The sequence below is a fragment of the Triturus cristatus genome, chromosome 3_2 (assembly GCF_964204655.1).
Source record: "Triturus cristatus chromosome 3_2, aTriCri1.1, whole genome shotgun sequence".
NCBI classification, from domain to species: Eukaryota; Metazoa; Chordata; class Amphibia; order Caudata; family Salamandridae; genus Triturus; species Triturus cristatus.
This window is the reverse complement of record NC_140584.1, coordinates 1,156,462,093-1,156,486,739: the sequence shown is the minus strand read 5'-3', so window position 1 is coordinate 1,156,486,739 and position 24,647 is coordinate 1,156,462,093. Positions and strand designations below refer to the sequence as shown.

General features: G+C 50.9%; 1 protein-coding gene across 1 annotated transcript in view; it reads left to right on the top strand.

The window, feature by feature from the left end:
- The first annotated feature begins 710 nt into the window (after nt 1-710).
- Nucleotides 711-24,647, top strand: part of LOC146859312 (E3 ubiquitin-protein ligase TRIM39-like) — a 165,709-nt gene continuing 141,772 nt past the window's right edge. Inside the window, exon 1 of the mRNA XM_085649983.1 lies at nt 711-1,167. Within this exon, the coding sequence (XP_085506109.1) occupies nt 754-1,167 (414 nt within the window). The 5' untranslated portion in view covers nt 711-753. The remainder of the gene's footprint in view (nt 1,168-24,647) is intronic.

The following is a 24,647-nucleotide window of genomic DNA, read 5'->3' as shown; positions in this document are numbered from 1 at the left end:
GAACAGCAGTGCAAGCATCCCTCTAACAGGACAGGTATATCATGAGAACAGCAGTGCAAGCATCCCTCTAACAGGACAGGTATATCATGGTAGCAGCGAACAGGTATATCATGGTAGCAGCAGTGCAAACGTCCCTCACTCATAGAATAGGTAGATCAGGGAATCTGCGCTGCAAGCTTACCTGGCTCTCAGAACAAATACAGCGCAGGCAATAGTATTGTAAGCGTCCTTTACATACAGAACAGACAATATAGGTAGCAATATATTATTTACTTACACAAAAAACTACTAGTTTACCGGCCTGACCAGCAATTTCATGGTAAGGGCAGTAAAAACATTGAGAAACGAGCCAAAGTTGGTATTTTTCAGCCTTTGAGACAAACATTGAAATACAAATACAGGAAGAAAACACAGTAGAAAGTATTTTAGAAATGTTTATGAGATTCCTAAAAGATTTAAAAAAGCGAACTTGCAGAATTGGAATGTAAAAAACATAACACAGAGGATTTTCCAGAAACCCATATACAAGCTCCAGCTCTTCACTTACAGATTCTCGAAATATAACCACATGGTGCGTAAATGGTATCACCCCAGAGGTAAATCACATGCAGCAGAGGAGTCAGTTCTCTGCTCTGTGACTGTAACATGAACCCGGAAGTCCCAGTGCAGCCAGAGAGGGGCAGACGCACAGACACACCCACTTCACACACAGAGAGAAATGAAACTTAAGTTTACTTCCTGCATCTCTGAATCATGGCGGCAGCAGCTCAGCTCGGGAACCTAAAGGAAGAGGCCACTTGTTCCATCTGTTTGGAATATTTTACTGATCCGGTGACTATTGATTGTGGACACAACTTCTGCCGCTCCTGCATCACTCAGAGCTGGGAGGGAAGAGATGGAAACTTCCCCTGTCCACAGTGCAGGGAAATATCTTCTGGGAAAAGCCTCCGACCCAACAGGCAACTGGGGAACATGGTGGAAATGTTAAAACAGTTTCAACTGCCCCCCGTGAGGGCCCCGGAGGAGAATCTGTGTGAGAAGCATGAAGAGAAACTGAGGCTGTTCTGTGCAGAGGATCAGAGGATGATATGTTTGGTGTGCCGGGAGTCCAAGGAACATAAAACTCACTCAGCAAGTCCTGTAGAGGAGGCTGCAGAGGAGTACAAGGTATGTCTGTGGACATTCAAGGATTGCAAAGTCCCAGTGTGAGCCCCATTGAGGAACCTGCTAAGGAGCACAAGGTGTGTGTGTGGCTGTTCTGGAACGACAAGTGAAGGTCACAGGGTTTGTCTGGAAATTCAGGGATCACAAAGTCCCTTTGTGAGCCCCATCAGGAAGGCATCCTGAGAGCGGGAGCTATGTGTGCATGTGTTCAGAGGTGACAAGTCATTCAGTGCACCCCATATAGGAAGCTGCAGAAGAGCACAAGGTATGTGTGTGGTTGTTCAAGATTCACAAGTGAATACATTACTGGAGTCTCTAAAAAGATGCAATATCTGGGTGTGCAGGGATAAAGGACACCCTGCGGGTCCCACATAAATGGTTGTCCAAGAGCACAAGGTATGTGAGTGGGAGTTCAGGATTCACAAGTGAATACACTTATGGAGGCTCATAGAAGATGCAGTGTGTCTGGGTGTTCAGGGATCAAAGGCACACTGTGGGTCCGATATAGATGGTTGTACAAGATCACAAGGTATGTGAGTGGGAGTTCAGAGTTCACCAAACAAAGACACACAATGATTCCAACAAACAAATACACGGCATTTAAATCAGATTTTAGGGCTCACAGGTTAGTCGCACCTCCTAGAAGAGGACAAGGGACATCGGTGATCATTCAGGGATCACAGTTCACTATGTGGGTCTCCGCGGGTCCCTGGAGAAGGGACCTCTGTGGTCATTCAGGGATCACAGTTCACCCTATGGGTCTCTGCAGGTCCCTGGAGAAGGGACCTCTGTGGTCATTCAGGGATCACCGTTCACCCTGTGGGTCTCTGCAGTTCCCTGGAGAAGGGACCTTTGTGGTCATTCAGGGATCACCGTTTACTCTGTGGGTCTCTGCAGGTCCCTGGAGAAGGGACCTCTGTGGTCATTCAGGGATCACCGTTCACCCTGTGGGTCTCTGCAGGTCCCTGGAGAAGGGACATCTGTGATCATTCAGGGATCACCGTTCACTCTGTGGGTCTCCATGGGTCCCTGGAGAAGGGACCTCTGTGGTCATTCAGGGATCACAGTTCACTCTGTGGGTCTCCATGGGTCCCTGGAGAAGGGACCTCTGTGATCATTCAGGGATCACAGTTCACTCTGTGGGTCTCCGCGGGTCCCTGGAGAAGGTTGCCTATATGCATTAGGTAAGTTTGTTAGTTGTAAGTGAGTTTCAAAGTGAGACCCATGTAAGAAACTGCAGACGATCGCACTCGGTGTCTGTCAGAGCCCCGAGGTTTTTACCTCGCACCACATAAGCAGCTGCAGATAATCAGAAGTCCTATGTATGTGGGTGTTTTGGGATACGAAGACATACTGAAATGGTTTAATGTGTAGAGAAGTGTGTAGCGCCTGGACTCTCACTTGGGGGCATATTTACAAGGGCATTGCACCACAGAAATGTCACTTTTAATGACGTTCCTGTGGCGCAATGCCCTGCTCCATATTTACGAGGTGGCCCTAAGCCACTTAACGTGGCTTAACGTCACCTTGTAAATATGACCCTTACCGCGGCAGTCCGCTGCAGCGAAGGGGGCGGACAATGGGTGTTGCTGTGGGTGTTGCACCACAAAACCAGTTTGTTTTTTTACGCTGACCCTTATTTACAAGGGGATGTAAATATGGGACAGAACCAAAAATAAGACCAGGGAAAACCTGGTCTTAAACAGGTGCAATGAGGAGAAATGATTAATTTCTCTTAGTTTTTACTGTTTCTATATGTGCTGCATTCTGAAGCAGACACAGACACAGCAATTCACCATTAGTGATTGTTCATGTGCAGAAGGGGTCCCTTCCTGCACATAAACAATCATAAAAAAATGACGTATTCCAACTTCTATATGTGCTGCATTCGTAAGCACACATAGAAATTAGAAATCGCCATTAGTGATTGTTTATGTGCAAATGAACAATCATTCCCTGCAACGCAGGCACCCTTGCGGCGCTAGGCAGCTAAATTTAGTGCCATCACTAGGGAAAATGCAGGAGTGCGCCACATTCTTGCAAATAAGGCGCATCACTGCGTTTTGAAACCGTTGAAGCGTGGCGTTAGCAATTTTGGCTTAACACTGCTCTCCGAATGTTTCTTGTAAATATGCCCCATGATGTGGCAATGCAGGGTTATCTTAGGAGCTCCTGTGGTCATGGTGCACAGCAGAAGCGGTGCAGTAATGCAGGGTTATCTTAGGAGCTCCTGTGGTTATGGTGCACAGCAGAAGAGGTGCAGCAACGCAGGGTTATCTTAGGAGCTCCTGTGGTTATGGTGCACAGCAGAAGCGGTGCAGTAATGCAGGGTCATCTTCGGAGCTCCTGTGGTTATGGTGCGCAGCAGAAGCGGTGCAGTAATGCAGGGTTATCTTAGGAGCTCATGAGGTTATGGTGCACAGCAGAAGCGGTGCAGTAATGCAGGGTTATCTTCGGAGCTCCTGTGGTTATGGTGCACAGCAGAAGCAGTGCAGCAATGCAGGGTTATCTTAGGAGCTCATGTGGTTATGGAGCGGTGCAGTAATGCAGGGTTATCTTAGGAGCTCCTGTGGTTATGGTGCACAGCAGACGCAGTGCAGTAATGCAGGGTTATCTTAGGAGCTCCTATGGTTATGGTGCACAGCAGAAGCGGTGCAGTAACGCAGGGTTATCTTAGGAGCTCCTGTGGTTATGGAACACAGCAGAAGCAGTGCAGTAATTCAGGGTTATTTTAGGAGCTCATGTGGTTATGGTGCACAGCAGAAGCGGTGCAGCAATGCAGGGTTATCTGAGGAGCTCCTGTGGTTATGGTGCACAGCAGAAGCTGTGCAGTAATGCAGGGTTATCTTAGGAGCTCCTGTGGTTATGGTGCACACCAGAAGCAGTGCAGTAATGCAGGGTTATCTTAGGAGCTCCTGTGGTTATGGTGCACAGCAGAAGCGGTGCAGTAATGCAGGGTTATCTTAGGAGCTCCTGTGGTTATGTTGCACAGCAGAAGCGGTGCAGTAATGCAGGGCTATCTTAGGAGCTCATGTGGTTATGGTGCAAAGCAGAAGCCGTGCAGTAATGCAGGGTTATCTTAGGAGCTCCTGTGGTTATGGTGCGCAGCAGAAGCGGTGCAGTAACGCAGGGTTATCTTAGGAGCTCCTGTGGTTATGGTACACAGCAGAAGCGGTGCAGCAATGCAGGGTTATTTTAGGAGCTCATGTGGTTATGGTGCACAGCAGAAGCGGTACAGTAGCGCAGGGTTATCTTCGGAGCTTCTGTGGTTATGGTGCACAGCAGAAGCGGTGCAGCAATGCAGGGTTATCTTAGGAGCTCATGTGGTTATGGTGCGCAGCAGAAGCGGTGCAGTAACGCAGGGTTATCTTAAGAGCTACTGTGGTTATGGAGCGCAGCAGAAGCGGTGCAGTAACGCAGGGTTATCTAAGGAGCTCCTGTGGTTATGGTGCACAGCAGAAGCGGTGCAGCAATGCAGGGTGTGGCAGACGCTGGCACATGGTCATGGTATACAGCAGAAGATGTTTAGTAATGCAGGGTGTGGCACACACGGTCTCATGGTCATGGTACATAGCAGAAGAAGTGCAGTAATGCAGGGCATACCATAGTGGCTCACATGGTCATAAGACACAGCAGATGAGGTGCAGCACACACGGTCTCATGGTCCTGGTTGACGGCAGAAGAGGTGCAGATACAGTGGTGCAGTCATGCAGGGTGCAGCACACACGGTCTTATAGTCATGATAGACAGCAGAAGAGGTGCAGATACTAGTATTATTGGCTTTAGTCCAAATGTCCAATCAGATTCCTTGTTCACCCCAAACCTTTGAAGGGGGCCTGAGAAGTTGTGAGTGAACCACAAGCTATCTCCCCTCCATTCAGGATGGATATTCAACAAGACAGACAGTGGTGGTACGCGGCCTTGAAACCTTCTAATGGAGAACAGGAGTTTGAGGAGCTGTGAGGGGGCTGGGGTGAGACAAAGAGAAGGGGGACTGTAGACACTGACTACAACCAAGACTTTGATACTCCTTACTCCTAAACAGAAAGCCTTTTACACACACGCTGAGGCCCCCACTGCAGCACATAGGAACCTCACCTCACATGTCCACAAGCACTGCAACCTATGGCCCTGAATGTATCTGAGCCTGACAGCACCGGGAGGCCCTGCTCATGGTAATACAGCGCTATACACATCTGTGTATAACATGCTTCCTGCACATACATACAGATGGAGCCCAGATATGACATACTACACAGAGTCAGAAGGTAGTGCCAGTAGGCGCTCTCTTCTCTGAGTTTGAGTCGACATCCACCCCACTACTCTACTCGTCCACCACAAGCCTTTAGTAGTGTCATGGGCAGGCCATGGGAGGGGGTTACACTTAGGTTAAAAGCAGGACCTCTCTGGGTGGACCTCAACCTCGTACTCTGCTGGAGAGCAACACGCCAGATGTAAATCACTGATCAGGGGACTCGTGGTCCGGGTCTCCTGCACAAGAAGATATTCCGGGCCAGGATAGTAAAACGGAAATAGTTTGTCACATGGACTCTGCGCCAAAACCTTTGACCCTACTGTTCACGCTCTCCATCTGTCTGCTGCCATCCTGCCGTACACCCTGCTTGGATTCAGTGCCTGCTCTCCTGACTGCCTCTGCTGTTTGCAGACTCTGCATCAGAATGTTGCCTGCTCTCTCACTAATCCTGCCTGTTATCAGCTGCGGTCCTTTATGAGGTCAGTGCCTGCTCCGTCTTGCAGACCCTGTAAGAGGCTGATGTCTGCGCTCTTTTTCTGGCAGGTTGCTTGTCACAGACCCCTTTATGAGTGTGTTGCCTGTTTTCTGTTGCAGACCCTGTAAGAGGCTGGAGTCTGATTCCTGCTTCAGACCCTGTAAGAGGCCGGTGTCTGAATCCTGCATCAGACCCTGTAAGAGGCCGGTGTCTGATTCCTGCTTCAGACCCTGTAAGAGGATAGTGTCTGATTCTTGCTTCAGACCTTGTAAAGGGCTGGGACCTGCTCCATTGCAGACTCTCTCTGCGGGCAACTGCCTGACTCCTGTCCTAGACCATGAAAGCATGTGACGTCTACGTTCACTCTCTCTCTGTCTGCCTGTTTCTTGTCTTCTATTCTGCCTGGTGCCTGCTGCCTGTTCTCAGTCACAGACCCTGTATGAGGCTGGCACCTGCCGTCTTCCTGTGACTGTCTGTTCTCTGTGGAAGATCCTGTAGGAGTCTGATACATGCTCTCAGTATGTCTATTCTCAGTCACAGACCCTGTATGAGACCGTTACTTGCTCCCCTCCTGTGACTATTCACTGTTACAGACCATGTACACGTTTAATGCACGCTCTCTCATTTTGGTTGTCTGTTTTCTGTTGCAGAACCTGCCTGGGGTTTCTGACTGCACTCTTCCCGTGTCTGTACTCTGCCACAGACCCTGCCTGGGGTTGTTACCTGCACTCTTCTTGTGTCTGTCTCTTCTCTGTCACAGACCCTGCCTGGGGTTGGTCCGGCACCCTTCCTGTGTCTGTTCTCTGTCACAGACCCTGCCTGGGGTTGGTACCTGCACTCTTCTTGTGTTTGTCTCTTCTATGTCACAGACCCTGCCTGGGGTTGGTGCCTGCAGTCTTCCTGTGTCTCTTCTCTGTCACAGACTGTTAGAACTCGGTGTCTCTAGTTGGCAATGGTATACACCTTTGTCCAAATAGGGACCCTTGCGTCTAAGTCAGGGAAAGGGGATTACACTACTGGATAACCCCTGCTCATTCCCTTGGTAGCTTGGCACGAGCAGGCAGGCTTATCTCAGAGGCAGTGTGTTAAGCATTTGTGAACACATACAATAATACAGTGAAAAGACTACAGATGGACACCACACCGGGTTGTATAAAAATAAGTATACTTTATATCTTTATATAGACTTATCACAAGACTACAAACGACAAAATTCCACAATACTGTAATAACAATTAATACTTCACGATGGTAGAAGCATTTCAAAATAGGTTCTTCACTTAAAGCAGTCTTTAGCAACAGATAAATCCAACGGGAGTTATCACGACTGTTGGACTTGGCCCTTTTTACAGGGTCATCCCTGCACTTTTTGCCTTTCTCCTGTATCTTTTTTGACCTGTTGTTGGCTGTTTTATGACTTTGGGCACTTTACCACTACTGATCAGTGCTAAAGTGCAAGTGCTCCATATTGTAAATTGTTGTAATGGATTAGTTACTCCATGATTGGCTGGTTCGGTTAACTTGTCAGACCCTAGTACAGTGCACTGATTGTGCCCAGGGCTTGTAAACCAAATGCTGCTTGTGGGCATGCAGCATTGGTTGTGCCACCCACAGAAGCAACCTGTAAAAGTGTGTCTCAGGTCTGCCATTGCAGAGCCTATGTGCAGTCTGGTACTGCAATGTTGACTGGCCAAGTGCATCCACTTGCCAGTCCCTAAACCTTCCCTTTTCTGCATATTAGTCACCCCTATGGTAGGCCCAAGGGCAGGGTGCATTGTAGGTAAAAAGTAGGACAATCCTGGTGTGTGTGACATGTCCTAATAGTGAATTACAGCCATTTTCGTTTTTCACTATTGCAAGACTACCTGTTCCCCATAGGCCAGAATGGGCAGTTTGATTATTACATCTTATAATCCTAACTGACTCAGGGAACTAGGTAGAAATTCGAGTTTAGGATGCCTGAATTCAGAATGATAAAATACATCTTTTAGTGAAGTTGGTTTTAACATTCTGTTTTTGAAAATACCACTTTTAGAAAGTAGGTATTTTCTTGTCTAACCATGCAAGCCTGCCTCTGCTAGATTGTGTATTCCTTGTCTGGAGTTTTAGTGACAGGGGCTGGGGGATTCCAGGAGACAGGGTGAGTCAGCACAGGGCTCAATAGAGAGATCTCCATGTAGATGGGTGGGAGGAGTTGCACCTGGGACCTGAATAGGGCTGTGCCTTCCCTCCACAATGCTGGCTCCACCTTCTGTGGTGCGTCTGATGTCCCTGCCCTGCACTGTGAAAGAAAATGAGTCATGTAAACAGAGTGCTCTAGGTCTGACCAGAACTGGTTTGGACTAGGCAAAGGCCTCTCTGCCTTCAGAGAAGAAAGAGAAACTGTGTATAAAAAGGGGGACCCAGACCCCAGAACTTTAGATCACTTTTGGGAAACAAGAGTAAACCTTTGCTGAGGAGAGGAACCAGAGAAACTGAGGAAGAGACTATCCCTAAGCTGAGTGCTGTTTGGGGGATTGGCCTGCAGTGGTTGCCTGACTGCCAAAGAAAGGAGAGAGGAACTTTGTGTGTACTTTCATAAACTTGTGAAGGATCTCCAAGGGCTTTAGAGAGAGCTTGCCTGCTGCTGAAGTCTCAGGGACAACAGACTTCACCAACCAGCTCCCCAAGAGTCTTTTGTAAGTGCCTGCTGCTGTGCTGGGCTTTCTGAGGGACTGCGTGTCGCAAGGAGCTGGAAGCGCGACTCACGAAGAAGAAGCGTGTCGCCGCCGCAGGCGCTGTCGTCGCATTGCCGGAGAAGAGGATCGACGTCGCATCAGACGCCGCTGCATCAACGGAGAAGCGTGTCGCCGCCACTGCAGCTGTCGCATCATCGCTAAAGCGCCTCGCATTGCAGAGGAAGAGTGTCGCCATCGCATCAGATGCTGTCGCATCACCGGAAAGCGTGTCGCAGGGCCTGTCGCAGCTCAGAAGAATTATTGAGTTGCCGCACGGCCGTCAGGCGTGCCCGCCACATGTCGCATCAAGAAGAAGACGCCATCTTTGTCGCATTGCACCGGATCTTTACCGCATCATGGCGTTGCAGGTCGCATCACCACGAAAGCGCAGTAAGAAACTGTCGCATCACCTCCTCTCGCAGAGAAGAACCAACGCATTCCCTATGCATCAGTAGGGACCCGACGCATCACCGTTCTTGCGTGTAAGGAACCGATGCATCACCTTCCCTGCAACACTTTCGTTGTATGCGTTACGCATCCTAAGGTACATTGAACTCAAAGTGTCGCATTTGCCATCTTGATAGAATTAAGCTATTTCTACCAGTACAGTATTGTGGATTTTTGTCGTTAGTGGTCTTGTGTTAAGTCTATATAAAAATACCTATTTTTATACTACAGCTTGTGTGGTGTCCCTCTGTAGTGTTGTCACAGGGTTACTGTATGTGTTCACAAATGCTTTACACACTGCCTCTGGGATAAGCCTGTCTGCTCGTGCCAAGCTACCAAGGGGGTGAGCAGGGATTATTTTTGGAGTGTACCCCCTTACCTTGACTAGAAACTAGGGTCCCTATTTGGTCAAAGTTACATACCTCTGCCAACTGGAGACCCCCAGTTCTAACAACGACTTTGGGGTTAAAGTGTTCCCAAAGTACAGCGCCGACCGCGAGGTGCGCAGCGTCGGGCCTGGAGTCATAACAGACCCCCACAGAACAGTACCTTGGAAAGCGAAAACAAAGACAGCTCACGGCGTCGGGGAGATGCGATGTCGTTGGTGCGTTGCAGCGTCGGTTCCTTGCTTCGTGGGAGATGATGTGTCGGTGTCCTGGATGCTTGCGCAGGCTTTAGTCTTTAGGCTTTAGTCCAAATGTCCAATCAGATTCCTTGTTCACCCCAAACCTTTGAAGGGGGCCTGAGAAGTTGTGAGTGAACCACAAGCTATCTCCCCTCCATTCAGGATGGATATTCAACAAGACAGACAGTGGTGGTACGCGGCCTTGAAACCTTCTAATGGAGAACAGGAGTTTGAGGAGCTGTGAGGGGGCTGGGGTGAGACAAAGAGAAGGGGGACTGTAGACACTGACTACAACCAAGACTTTGATACTCCTTACTCCTAAACAGAAAGCCTTTTACACACACGCTGAGGCCCCCACTGCAGCACATAGGAACCTCACCTCAAATGTCCACAAGCACTGCAACCTATGGCCCTGAATGTATCTGAGCCTGACAGCACCGGGAGGCCCTGCTCATGGTAATACAGCGCTATACACATCTGTGCCAAACATGCTTCCTGCACATACATACAGATGGAGCCCAGATATGACATACTACACAGAGTCAGAAGGTAGTGTCAGTAGGCGCTCTCTTCTCTGAGTTTGAGTCGACATCCACCCCACTACTCTACTTGTCCACCACAAGCCTTTAGTAGTGTCATGGGCAGGCCATGGGAGGGGGTTACACTTAGGTTAAAAGCAGGACCTCTCTGGGTGGACCTCAACCTCGTACTCTGCTGGAGAGCAACACGCCAGATGTAAAGCACTGGTCAGGGGACTCGTGGTCCGGGTCTCCTGCACAAGAAGATATTCCGGGCCAGGATAGTAAAACGGAAATAGTTTGTCACATGGACTCTGCGCCAAAACCTTTGACCCTACTGTTCACGCTCTCCATCTGTCTGCTGCCATCCTGCCGTACACCCTGCTTGGATTCAGTGCCTGCTCTCCTGACTGCCTCTGCTGTTTGCAGACTCTGCATCAGAATGTTGCCTGCTCTCTCACTAATCCTGCCTGTTATCAGCTGCGGTCCTTTATGAGGTCAGTGCCTGCTCCGTCTTGCAGACCCTGTAAGAGGCTGATGTCTGCGCTCTTTTTCTGGCAGGTTGCTTGTCACAGACCCCTTTATGAGTGTGTTGCCTGTTTTCTGTTGCAGACCCTGTAAGAGGCTGGAGTCTGATTCCTGCTTCAGACCCTGTAAGAGGCCGGTGTCTGATTCCTGCATCAGACCCTGTAAGAGGCCGGTGTCTGATTCCTGCTTCAGACCCTGTAAGAGGATAGTGTCTGATTCTTGCTTCAGACCTTGTAAAGGGCTGGGACCTGCTCCATTGCAGACTCTCTCTGCGGGCAACTGCCTGACTCCTGTCCTAGACCATGAAAGCACGTGACGTCTACGTTCACTCTCTCTCTGTCTGCCTGTTTCTTGTCTTCTATTCTGCCTGGTGCCTGCTGCCTGTTCTCAGTCACAGACCCTGTATGAGGCTGGCACCTGCCGTCTTCCTGTGACTGTCTGTTCTCTGTGGAAGATCCTGTAGGAGTCTGATACATGCTCTCAGTATGTCTATTCTCAGTCACAGACCCTGTATGAGACCGTTACCTGCTCCCCTCCTGTGACTATTCACTGTTACAGACCATGTACACGTTTAATGCACGCTCTCTCATTTTGGTTGTCTGTTTTCTGTTGCAGAACCTGCCTGGGGTTTCTGACTGCACTCTTCCCGTGTCTGTACTCTGCCACAGACCCTGCCTGGGGTTGTTACCTGCACTCTTCTTGTGTCTGTCTCTTCTCTGTCACAGACCCTGCCTGGGGTTGGTCCGGCACCCTTCCTGTGTCTGTTCTCTGTCACAGACCCTGCCTGGGGTTGGTACCTGCACTCTTCTTGTGTTTGTCTCTTCTATGTCACAGACCCTGCCTGGGGTTGGTGCCTGCAGTCTTCCTGTGTCTCTTCTCTGTCACAGACTGTTAGAACTCGGTGTCTCTAGTTGGCAATGGTATACACCTTTGTCCAAATAGGGACCCTTGCGTCTAAGTCAGGGAAAGGGGATTACACTACTGGATAACCCCTGCTCATTCCCTTGGTAGCTTGGCACGAGCAGGCAGGCTTATCTCAGAGGCAGTGTGTTAAGCATTTGTGAACACATACAATAATACAGTGAAAACACTACAGATGGACACCACACCGGGTTGTATAAAAATAAGTATACTTTATATCTTTATATAGACTTATCACAAGACTACAAACGACAAAATTCCACAATACTGTAATAACAAATAATACTTCACGATGGTAGAAGCATTTCAAAATAGGTTCTTCACTTAAAGCAGTCTTTAGCAACAGATAAATCCAACGGGAGTTATCACGACTGGTGGACTTGGCCCTTTTTACAGGGTCATCCCTGAACTTTTTGCCTTTCTCCTGTATCTTTTTTGACCTGTTGTTGGCTGTTTTATGACTTTGGGCACTTTACCACTACTGATCAGTGCTAAAGTGCAAGTGCTCCATATTGTAAATTGTTGTAATGGATTAGTTACTCCATGATTGGCTGGTTTGGTTAACTTGTCAGACCCTAGTACAGTGCACTGATTGTGCCCAGGGCTTGTAAACCAAATGCTGCTTGTGGGCATGCAGCATTGGTTGTGCCACCCACAGAAGCAGCCTGTAAAAGTGTGTCTCAGGTCTGCCATTGCAGAGCCTATGTGCAGTCTGGCACTGCAATGTTGACTGGCCAAGTGCATCCACTTGCCAGTCCCTAAACCTTCCCTTTTCTGCATATTAGTCACCCCTATGGTAGGCCCAAGGGCAGGGTGCATTGTAGGTAAAAAGTAGGACAATCCTGGTGTGTGTGACATGTCCTAATAGTGAATTACAGCCATTTTCGTTTTTCACTATTGCAAGACTACCTGTTCCCCATAGGCCAGAATGGGCAGTTTGATTATTACATCTTATAATCCTAACTGACTCAGGGAACTAGGTAGAAATTCGAGTTTAGGATGCCTGAATTCAGAATGATAAAATACATCTTTTAGTGAAGTTGGTTTTAACATTCTGTTTTTGAAAATACCACTTTTAGAAAGTAGGTATTTTCTTGTCTAACCATGCAAGCCTGCCTCTGCTAGATTGTGTATTCCTTGTCTGGAGTTTTAGTGACAGGGGCTGGGGGATTCCAGGAGACAGGGTGAGTCAGCACAGGGCTCAATAGAGAGATCTCCATGTAGATGGGTGGGAGGAGTTGCACCTGGGACCTGAATAGGGCTGTGCCTTCCCTCCACAATGCTGGCTCCACCTTCTGTGGTGCGTCTGATGTCCCTGCCCTGCACTGTGAAAGAAAATGAGTCATGTAAACAGAGTGCTCTAGGTCTGACCAGAACTGGTTTGGACTAGGCAAAGGCCTCTCTGCCTTCAGAGAAGAAAGAGAAACTGTGTATAAAAAGGGGGACCCAGACCCCAGAACTTTAGATCACTTTTGGGAAACAAGATTAAACCTTTGCTGAGGAGAGGAACCAGAGAAACTGAGGAAGAGACTATCCCTAAGCTGAGTGCTGTTTGGGGGATTGGCCTGCAGTGGTTGCCTGACTGCCAAAGAAAGGAGAGAGGAACTTTGTGTGTACTTTCATAAACTTGTGAAGGATCTCCAAGGGCTTTAGAGAGAGCTTGCCTGCTGCTGAAGTCTCAGGGACAACAGACTTCACCAACCAGCTCCCCAAGAGTCTTTTGTAAGTGCCTGCTGCTGTGCTGGGCTTTCTGAGGGACTGCGTGTCGCAAGGAGCTGGAAGCGCGACTCACGAAGAAGAAGCGTGTCGCCGCCGCAGGCGCTGTCGTCGCATTGCCGGAGAAGAGGATCAGACGCCGCTGCATCAACGGAGAAGCGTGTCGCCGCCACTGCAGCTGTCGCATCATCGCTAAAGCACCTCGCATTGCAGAGGAAGAGTGTCGCCATCGCATCAGATGCTGTCGCATCACCGGAAAGCGTGTCGCAGGGCCTGTCGCAGCTCAGAAGAATTATTGAGTTGCCGCACGGCCGTCAGGCGTGCCCGCCACATGTCGCATCAAGAAGAAGACGCCATCTTTGTCGCATTGCACCGGATCTTCACCGCATCATGGCGTTGCAGGTCGCATCACCACGAAAGCGCAGTAAGAAACTGTCGCATCACCTCCTCTCGCAGAGAAGAACCAACACATTCCCTATGCATCAGTAGGGACCCGACGCATCACCGTTCTTGCGTGTAAGGAACCGATGCATCACCTTCCCTGCAACACTTTCGTTGTATGCGTTACGCATCCTAAGGTACATTGAACTCAAAGTGTCGCATTTGCCATCTTAATAGAATTAAGCTATTTCTACCAGTACAGTATTGTGGATTTTTGTCGTTAGTGGTCTTGTGTTAAGTCTATATAAAAATACTTATTTTTATACTACAGCTTGTGTGGTGTCCCTCTGTAGTGTTGTCACAGGGTTACTGTATGTGTTCACAAATGCTTTACACACTGCCTCTGGGATAAGCCTGTCTGCTCGTGCCAAGCTACCAAGGGGGTGAGCAGGGATTATTTTAGGAGTGTACCCCCTTACCTTGACTAGAAACTAGGGTCCCTATTTGGTCAAAGGTACATACCTCTGCCAACTGGAGACCCCCAGTTCTAACAACGACTTTGGGGTTAAAGTGTTCCCAAAGTACAGCGCCGACCGCGAGGTGCGCAGCGTCGGGCCCGGAGTCATAACAGACCCCCACAGAACAGTACCTTGGAAAGCGAAAACAAAGACAGCTCACGGCGTCGGGGAGATGCGATGTCGTTGGTGCGTTGCAGCGTCGGTTCCTTGCTTCGTGGGAGATGATGTGTCGGTGTCCTGGATGCTTGCGCAGGCAGGGGAGGCATCGGTTCCTGACCGGAGAGGAGGTGACGTTACGATGGCGCCAACACCACGGTTCTTTACGATGTCACGATGTCGATCAGTTCTTGGCCACCTTCGTTGAGGGTCGTCTCCGCGATGATGTCAGTTTCGAAGTCGATACGGCACAGCAGCAGGTGTCGGTCTACATGTACCAGTCAGGGCAGCGCTCACGACTTCGATGCAGATTGCGGCGACGTTCGTTGGCGTTCGTGTTGTAGATTCCTTCTGTAGCAACTGAAACAGCAAGTTCCAGAAGCAAGCAAACAGAAAGGGTGAAGTCTTTTGTATCCCTGAGACTTCGGACAGGAGGCAAGCTCAGTTCAAGCCCTTGGAGAAATATTCTGCAAGATGATGAAGTTCGTAAAAGTTCCTTCTCCTTTCCTTGGCAATGAAAACACCACTGCAGACTAACCCACAACAGCACACTGGCAGAGGGGTAGTACAACTCCTGCATCTTCCTTTGGTTCTTCTCCTCGGCAAAGGTTTGTCTTGTGTACCCAGAAGTGATCTAACTTCTTGGGGTCTGGGACCCAATATTTATACTAGCAACTCCTTTGTCCTCTGAAGGCAGAGGGTCCTGTACCCAGTCCAAACCAGTTTGGGGTGCATTCTGCCAGTGCACAACTACTTTCTTTGTCTGAGTAGGCCAGGGTCTTCAGACGCACCTCAGGAGGTGGAGCCAGCATTGTGGAAGGCAGGCACAGTCCTATTCAGCCCCAGGTGCTACTCCTCCCTCCACTTCTCAGGTAGATCGGCCTATTTAGCCTAGTGCTGACTCACCCTTTCTCCGGAAGCACCCAGACCCTGTCACTCACAAAACCAGACACACAATACACATGCTAGCAGAGGCAGGCTGGATGGTCAGGTAAGAAAATACCGAAGTGGTATTTTCAAACACAGAATGTTAAAACCAACTTCACTAAAAGATGCATTTTATCATTCTGAGTTCAGGCATATTAGACTTGATTCTCTACCTCGTCCCCCGGGTCAGTTAGGATTATAAGATGTTATAATCAAACCGCCCGTTCTGGCCTATGGGGACAGGTAGCCTTTCAAAAGTGAAAAACGAAATAGGTTGTAATTCACTATCAGGACATGCCACACACCCCAGGGCATGTCCTACCTTTTACATACAACAAACCCTGCCCAAAGGCCTGCTATAGGGGTGACTGATATGTAGAAAAGGGAAGGTTCAAGGACTGGTGAGTGGGTGCACTCGCCGAGTCGACACAGCAGTCCCAGACTGCGTACAGGCTCTGCAATGGCAGGCCCGAGTTACACTTTACGGGCTGTTTCGGTGGGTGGCACAATCGGTGCTGCAATCCTACCAGCAGCATTTGATGTACAAGCCCCGGGCACATGCGGGGCACGATACTAGGGTCCGACAGTAACTCAAATAAGTCAATAATATGAAATAATATATGAAATACCAGCATTTGTAAAGCGCACAGCTACCTCCGGAGAGGTGTCCCGGCACTGGGGTCCCTCGGGAAGATTAAGCGAGCTATTTACCAGAGTCACATGGTGCTGGGTTAACCTGCCGCCGGCAACGGGGATCGAACCATGAACCCCGTGGTCCAGACTCCGGCACCCTGGTCGCTGCGCCACACCTCTTCCACTCATCATCATCACTTCCAATCATGGAGTCACTAATCAAAACATCAATTTAACGCAGGGAGCACTTGCACTGTGTCTCTGAATACCAGTGGCACAGTGCCCAAAGCATCTAAACCAGCAAAACATATCAAAAACAGAGGAGGCAATCAGTACAAAATGGAAGGGAGACTCACGTCAATGGTACCAGGTCTAACACAGACCCTGCCTGGAGTTGGTGCCTGCACTCTTCGTGTCTCTGTCTGTTCTGTGTCACAGACCCTGCCTGCGGTTGGTGCCTGCACTCTTCCTGTGTCTGTCTGTTCTTTGTCACAGACCCTACCTGGGGTTGGTGCCTGCATCTTCCTGTGTCTCTCTTTTCTCTGTCACAGCCCCTGCCTGGGGTTGGTGCCGACACTCTTCCTGTGTCTGTTCTCAGTCACAGACCCTGCCTGGGGTTGGTGCCTGCACTCTCCCTGTGTCTGTCTGTTCTCTCTCACAGACAGTGCCTGGGGTTGGTGCCTGCACTCTTCCTGTGCCTGTCTGTTCACTGTCACAGACCCTGCCTGGGGTTGGTGCCTGTACTCTTCCTGTGTCTGTCTGTTCTCTGTCACAGACCCTGCCTAGGGTTGGTGCCTGCACTATTCCTGTGTCTGTATGTTCTCTGTCACAGACCCTGCCTAGGGTTGGTGCCTGCACTCTTCCTGTGTCTGTCTGTTCTCTGTCACAGACCCTGTCTGGGGTTGGTACCTGCTCTCTTCCTGTGTCTGTTCTCTGTCACAGACCCTGCCTGGGGTTAGTGCCTGCACTCTTCCAGTGTCTATCTGTTCTCCGTTACATACCCTTCATGGGGTTGGTGCCTGCACTTTTCCTGTATCTGTCTGTTCTCTGTCACAGACCCTGCCTGGGGTTGGTGCCTGCACTCTTCCTGTTTCTGTCTGTTCTCTGTCCCAGACCCTGCCTGGAGTTGGTACCTGCTCTCTTCCTGTGTCTGTCTGTTCTCAGTCACAGACCCTGCCTGGGGTTGGTACCTGCACTCCTCCTATGTCTGTTCTCTGTCACAGACCCTGCCTGGGGTTGGTGTCTGCACTCTTCCTGTGTCTGCCTGTTCTCTGTCACAGACCCTGCCTAGGGTTGATGCCTGCACGCTTACTGTGTCTGTCTGTTCTCTGTCACAGACCCTCCCTGGGGTTGGTACCTGCTCTCTTCCTGTGTCTGTTCTCTGTCACATACCCTGCCTGGGGTTAGTGCCTGCACTCTTCCAGTGTCTATCTGTTCTCCGTTACATACCCTGCCTGGGGTTGGTGCCTGCACTCTTCCTGTATCTGTCTGTTCTCTGTCACAGACCCTGCCTTGGGTTGGTACCTGCTCTCTTCCTGTGTCTGTTCTCTGTCACAGACCCTGCATGTGGCTGACACCTGTATAAAACAAGGTCCTGATATGGTTATTCAGTCAATGAGATATAGATGTAATCCGTTCCAGAACGGGGCCAAAACAGTGTCTGTGTCCTTCTCTGTGATACTTAGGGCTGGTGCTCACAATCCTGATATGTGGGACTGATACTTACAATCTGGAAATGTGTGGCTGATACTTACATTATTAATGTATGACTGGTACGTACAGTCTGGGCACGTGTCGCAGGTACTCTTGAGCTGGAGGCTATCCTGGTCGCCCCGCCCTCCCGTTAGCAGGCACACTGGAGACAATATGGGTAGGGTTTGGTCTCTTTTATTAAGACTCCCTTTTTCGTTTATCCCAATAGTTCTTGGGTACTTATGTTTTTTCACAGACTTGAACAATGTTGGTGTAAAACAAAACAAATAAGTCCACATCCAGAGGAAGCTATTTTCTTCTTGCTAGGGTACCATCCCAGCCTAGTTTTCTCTCCTCAGGTGGAAATACCGGAAAAGGAACATTAAAAAAACAAAAGAAAGAAGGACACAGTCAGATCACTTTGGTCTGGTGCCGTTTTTGGGAAAAAGTGCTCCCGTCACCCATGCTTCCTAATGTGTCGTGCCTAGGTGCCAGGGGGATTTCAGTGTTTTAGGGTAGAGTGACCCATAACCCCCGCCCACCAGCCCTTAAGAGAAATAAGTCGTGCTCAGGGAACTTACCTGGACCCACGACCCTCCTTGGCCGCGGGGTTGGGAGTCCCAGCCTCCTCTTCTCCGGTTGGAGAGCTGGTCCTAAGCGCGTTACTCCTGGAGCGGTCTCTTCTCAGCTGCTACTCCTCCTGGGTCGAGGTTGATTCTTCGGTCCTCTCTTCCAGGTCTCCTTTCTCCTCTGCGTCCCTCCTCTGGTCGATTCCGGGTGTCTCCTTGACCTCGCTGGCTCTGCCCCCCTGCTCTTTAGTTGGTGGTCCGTCGATTCCCTGCTGGGTAACTAGACTGCTCACCCTGCTTCCAGTCCGGAACACGGCAGCCGCCATGTTGGAAATATCGCGAAGATCCGCTGTCGTGGGAGCGAAACCCTCACAGTACTGTAATGACAATTTGTTTTGTAAGTAAGACTGCACTCCATTGGGGCGTGGCTTAGACAGCCATCATGCTGGACGCAGCCTAGTGAAGCTCCGACCGCCCAAGCCATAATCCGCAATAATCCGCCGATGTCCCTCTCCTGAGGGAGCCAAATCCACTGCTCCTGCACTTGGAGCCAAGAGGCGTCCTTGATCCTGACGTCGTGGCTGATCTGACGCCGAGGGCAGACACTTCAGGCGACGGAGGAGTCGCCCGGGCCGGTTCCATAGGACAAGTTTGTGTTGTCGTGGGCGCCCGGCGCGGTGAGTGTGGCCCAAGAAGAAGCGGGAGTGCTGCCCATGCGGGACTCGCTGACGACATGGGTGCCGGGGCCGCGGTGTGCCAGGGCCAGTGCAGCCGGGGCCAGATCTGGGGCCTGGTTGTGGGTGCCCGGGAGATCCTGAAGGCCCTGCCGGGCTCGTGGAGGTCCTTGTGTGTGTTGCGCAGTGGCGCTCTGAGCATTCGGGCCCCCTGGCAGCTGGGGCATAGCCATCGGCCCGCACACAGAAGACTCACCCACATCTGAGAGCCTGAGATGGTAGAGGTAGCGAGGCGTCCTCGAGGTCGACCCTGTCCAGCTCAAAGGGGTCCGGTGGGCTCCTTGAGGCGTGGGTGTGCCCTGCGGGGCCAGGTGCCACCCAGGGGATTCCCGTCAGCCCAGGAGCGCCAGAGAAGACGGTGACAATGACTGTGCCTGGGCCGACCCCGTTGACCCACCTTGGTGGCAGGCTGGGCCTCAGGGCCCGGAGAGGAGACCTGCTTGTGGCCAGGGCTGCGCCTGCAGAGTTGCTCGGGCCAGCCCGCGCCTCCCATCCTGCTAGGGGCACTCGTGTGGCCCAAGACGGCCAAGACACAGCAGTGGAGGCAGGCATTGGGGCCCGCTGGCTGGGACCCGCACCACCCGGAAGACAACTCTGCAGCTGATCGACAACCTTGGGACCCGTGCTGAGGGTCTCGCGGCCCGGCTGGTGGTACAGCAGAGGTGGCCCTTAACATAAAGGGTCTGCTAAGGAGACGTGTCACTATTCCCCATGGCTGCTGGACGGGGCCAACTGCGCCCGCTGAACACGTGGAATGCAGCAAGTAGGCCCGCAGTGCGGAGCTTATACTTTTATCCTTCCCTCCGAGGAACCGGGCCTACTGGGGATCTCCCCTGATGTAGCGTGGCGGCCCGCCCCGGAGTGGATACTGAAGCCGCCCCATCGAGGGCTGGTGGAGTGGGCCACCCACACTTGAAGGTTGTGGGCCCAGCTCCAGCCGTTTTGCAACATCCTGGAGGGACTGCGGCCTAGGGCCCTGTGGGACAGAGCTGGCCGAGAAGACTGTGGGCTAGGGGTCCGGTGAATCTGATCCTGGTAGGGGGTCTACTTGGCTGGCTGACCCTGGGCTGCGGAGGCAGCTGAGCTAGGCTTAGTGCGGCTTGTGGCCCAGGGGGGCCAGATTTCATGAGGCCCGGCCCGCTGTAGTATACACGAGTGTCCCCAACACGGCACCTAGGTGGCGGGTCGCCTAGCAGAGATACCTGCCAGAATCCTCAACGGAAGGAAATACAATGAGGAGCGGGGTAGACACTGCACTATGGGTCCCCCTCCCCACCTCCCTTTTCCATCATGGCCAAGGATAAACCAGCAGGCCCCACCTCCAAGCAAAGCACACTGGACCAGTTTGCCACAGCCCCTGGTGGCGCGAGCAACACCGAGAGTGCTGTCCTCGACTCTGGTCCGCGATACCCTAGACACAACGATCGGTGCTGTGGGTTTGGAGTTCTCCTTTCTGCGTCAAGATCTTAGAAAGTCTGTGGATCGCATCACGTAGGCTTAGACCTGTGTTTTCGACGGTGGAGGACACAGTGGCAACGATGCAAAAAAAGATGAACAAACTCACCGTCATAACTCAATAGCTGGAGTCCCGCATTGAAGATGCAGAGGTCTGCTCCCGTCGCAATAACCTGAGCTTCATTGGCTTTCCGGTGGGGTGCGAGGGCTCCTCCATGGAATGCTTTCTCAGTGGTTGAGATCCCTCCTGCCTAAAGACTCCTTATCCTCCTGTTTCGTGGTGGATGAGAGCCCACAGGGCATTGACTAGGAAGCCCCCTTCAGGGAAACACCCCAGGCCAGTAATTGCCAAGCTGCTGAATTATGTAGACCCGGACACCATCCTTCAATATGCAAGAACCCACAGGGATAAACTGCTCTACGTTTCGCAGAACATAATGATCTTCTCAGACTACACCCGCTTGGTGCAGCAACAGCGCTAGTCATTTACAGCCGCTAAACGCAGACTTGGTGAACTCAATGTGCAGTATATGCTGTTGTACCCAGCCTGAATGAGAATAACATATAATTCTAAATCTCTCCTCTTTGATACGCCGGAAGCAATCTTTTCTTGGACCGGCGAGACAGTACATCAAGAACCACACACCCAGCCGCCTCTGGAGTCTGACTCCTCACAGGGTACTCATAGGAATCGTCCGAAGAGGTCAACTCCAAGAGGCGACACAGGTCGAGGTCCAACTGGCGCTCCCAGACACAGGGCAACGAGTCGTGAATGTAGTGGGGCCGCCCCTGCCTCTTCTGCCCATAGCTTCAACTGGGGATATTGATCACCCCGAAGACTATGGCTCACCTACAGAGCAAATATGGCTTGGGGGCCTAGGCCTGTAGCCACTAACAACCCCTGAACAATTATGTTTACGTTTTGTGGTAAGTTTGGATACTATTGGCAGAGGTACCCTGAGAACCCCTGTTGGGGCCTCAGGCTCTCTCTACCCGTGACAGATACTCCTTGTTGGTGGAGGTATTGGGGTTGGGGGTGGGTGGTGGGGGATGTTTAGATTTCCTGGACTAATGTTATTTCAATTCACACATAGGCACAGGGAACCCACTACATTTTCACGTGCTCACCCTAGCTGGCAACCTCCCTAGATGACAGATGACCTTGCACACAAGTAATTCCCAGCCTGGGGGTCTGAACTTTATAACGTGGAATGTAAGAGGGATACTCAATAAAATAAAGAGAAGTGTTGTCCTTCAGCAAGCCAATCGCTGGGAAGCAGATATACTCCTACTGCAAGAGACCCATCTACTGGGCAATAAAGCCCCATGTCTTGCCCGGTTTGGTTATGACACAGTATACCACCCAGGGTTCACATGCGGCTCTCGCGGAACAGCCATACTTGGGCACCGCCGGATCCCCTTCACTCAGTCCAAACTCTGGTCAGATGCAGGGAAACAATACACCATAGCGACAGGTACATTATACAGCGAAACAATAACCATTGGCAATGTTTACGCCCCTCCGTCCTTTGGACACACTTTATTGACAAAATCAGACAAGTCTGGGGAGAACTCCCGGATGGTCTAATAATACTGGACGGCGACTGGAATGACGCTGTGTCACCCTTTTACCACCGGCGTGAGTCAGGTCATGGGCCCCAATCGGGAGATTCCAATCTCCACAAGCTAGCCGCCACGCTGCAGTGGTCAGATGCATGGCAGGCATATCACCCCACGGAACTGGGCTTCACGTTCCTTTAAGCTGTACACGGCTCCCTATCCAGAATAGACTACTTCTTCTTACCACGCAGCCACAAACATAGGGCCTCACATGTCTCTATCCTGTCCAGACGCCTCTCCGACCACCCCCGGTTCTACTTAGACTACACACTGGGCAAACAAACCCCCCTTCGGATGGCGCATGTCACCCTGGCACCTCCGCGACCCGGGTTACCAAGACGTTTTCCGACAGGCAGTTACAGACTATCTAACGTCCAATGTGGCACTGCCCCCTCCAGTGTTATACTGTGGGAAGCTTTTAAACCCACTATCCGCGGGGTGGACATCAGCTTTCACGCTGGGGAAAAACGCAAGCTCCTCGCTCAAATAGTAGACCTAGAAAATTGCCAGAGGACTCTTGAAGCTGAACCTGCAGAGACCTCAAGCCCAATACTCGGTGCGGCTTTATCCAACATGCACGCCAGCGCGCGCCTGGCCCCAACGGTTTCCTTAGTGACTTCCTACGACCAGAAATGGCGCAGCTCAGCCACATCTGTTGGATGCACTACATGAGGCTCTGGAGCAGCACATCTTACTTCCTGATTGGTGCCATGCCTAGATAGTGGTGTTCCTTAAACCAGACCATGCCCCAGAAGAACCATCTTCTTACCGCCCCATCTTCCTTCTAAATTTTCAACCCAAACTGTTGAGTAAGGTCCTTGCTAACCGTCTCCGCACGTGTGTCCACAAACTGATCCACCCAGACCAGGCCAGCTTCATGCCGTACCGGTCTGCCCAGCACAATATTAGTTGGGTTCACAATGCCATTGCGAAGGCCACGGATCTGGGCTGCCCTGCGGCCATTCTTTTGGCCGACATAGATAAGGCGTTCGATTCCCTAAGTTGGAATTATTTATTTCAGCTCCTTCGATCTCTCAAGTTTTGTCCACGCTTTTTGTCTTACATACAATTATTACACACAGAGCTCTCGGCCCCTGTGCGGGTAGCAGGTTTCCGGTCAGCACACTTCCCAATACGTCGGGGTACAAGGCAGGGTTGCCTCCTGTATCCATTGCTATTTGCGCTCGCCACAGAGCCCTTAGGTACATGGGTGCGGTGGGACCCATTAATTTGTGGGTATGAATGGTCACAGGATCGGTCTGACAGAATTGCACTATATGCAGACAACGTATTATTCTTTGTAACCAATCTTGATTTTCCGGCCCCCGGATTTTCCAGATTCTTCGGGTGTTTGGGGAGACCTCCGGCCTTGGAGCCAATCCAGCGAAGTCAGTGTTATTTCCAGTATGTGGATACCATGGGCGCAGCTCCTGGGCTTCACAGTTATCCCACACAACCGAGGGCTTCAAACATCTGGGGGTCTTCATCTCGCCTTGTCCCACGATATCTTGGGAACATGATATTAATCCACGCACGTGGTTCGCCCAGGTTAATGCTCTCCTTAACATTTTCCTATGGGGAGGGGGCGTCATCAATGTTGCGCTACAAACCTGCACACAGTCGACGTACTGTGGTGGGATTGCGGTGGCCAATATATATGCCTACTATGCGGCATCTCATATGTTGAATATCAACGAGTGGTGGTACAGCCCATACACCGATCCAGCGTTTGCTGTGGAGTGACTTACTGTTAGATGTGGGGGTCTATAGTTGGCAATGGTTTGCACCTTTGTCCAAATAGGGACCCTTGCGTCTAGTCAGGATAAGAGGTTACACTCCTAAAATAACGCCTTCTCACCACCTTGGTAGCTTGGCACGAGCAGGCAGGCTTATCTCAGAGGCAGTGTGTAAAGCATTTGTGAACACATACAGTAATACAGTGAAAACACTACAAATGTTTAGAAAAATAAGTAATCTTTACTAGACTTATCACAAGGCCAAATGACAAAAATCCACAATACCGTGATCAAAAATAGACTTTAAAATGGTAGGAAATAGCTCAGTTCACTTAAGATTGCAAATGCAACACTTTACTCTCAAAGTACCGCAACGCAAAACAAACAAAAGGGTCTCAGGGAAGGTGATGTGTTGGTTCCTTACACTCAGGGGAGTGGATGTGTCGGTTCCTTACTGCTGCGCAGGGGAGTTGAGGCTTGCTTCCTTACTTTGTGGGGAGTTGATGTGCAGATTTCTTACTGCAATCTGATGCGATGACGCTACGGTGCGATGCAACAAAATGGCATCTTGGTTGCAATGCAACAATGTAGATGCCATGCGTGCACGCCCAATGGCCGTGCGGCGACTCGGTGATCTTCTGAGCCGCGACAAGCCCTGCGACACGCTTCTCCGGTGATGCGACGGCGATCTCTGCGGCGGCGGCACGCTTCTCTGATGAGGCGACGCGCTTCGGTGATGCGATGGTGACAGCGGCGCCACGCTTCCTTGGTGATACGACGGCACCTGCTGCTGCAGCGACACGCTTCTTCTTCGTTGAGTCACGCTTCCAGCTCCCAGTGACACGCAGTCTTTCAGAAGG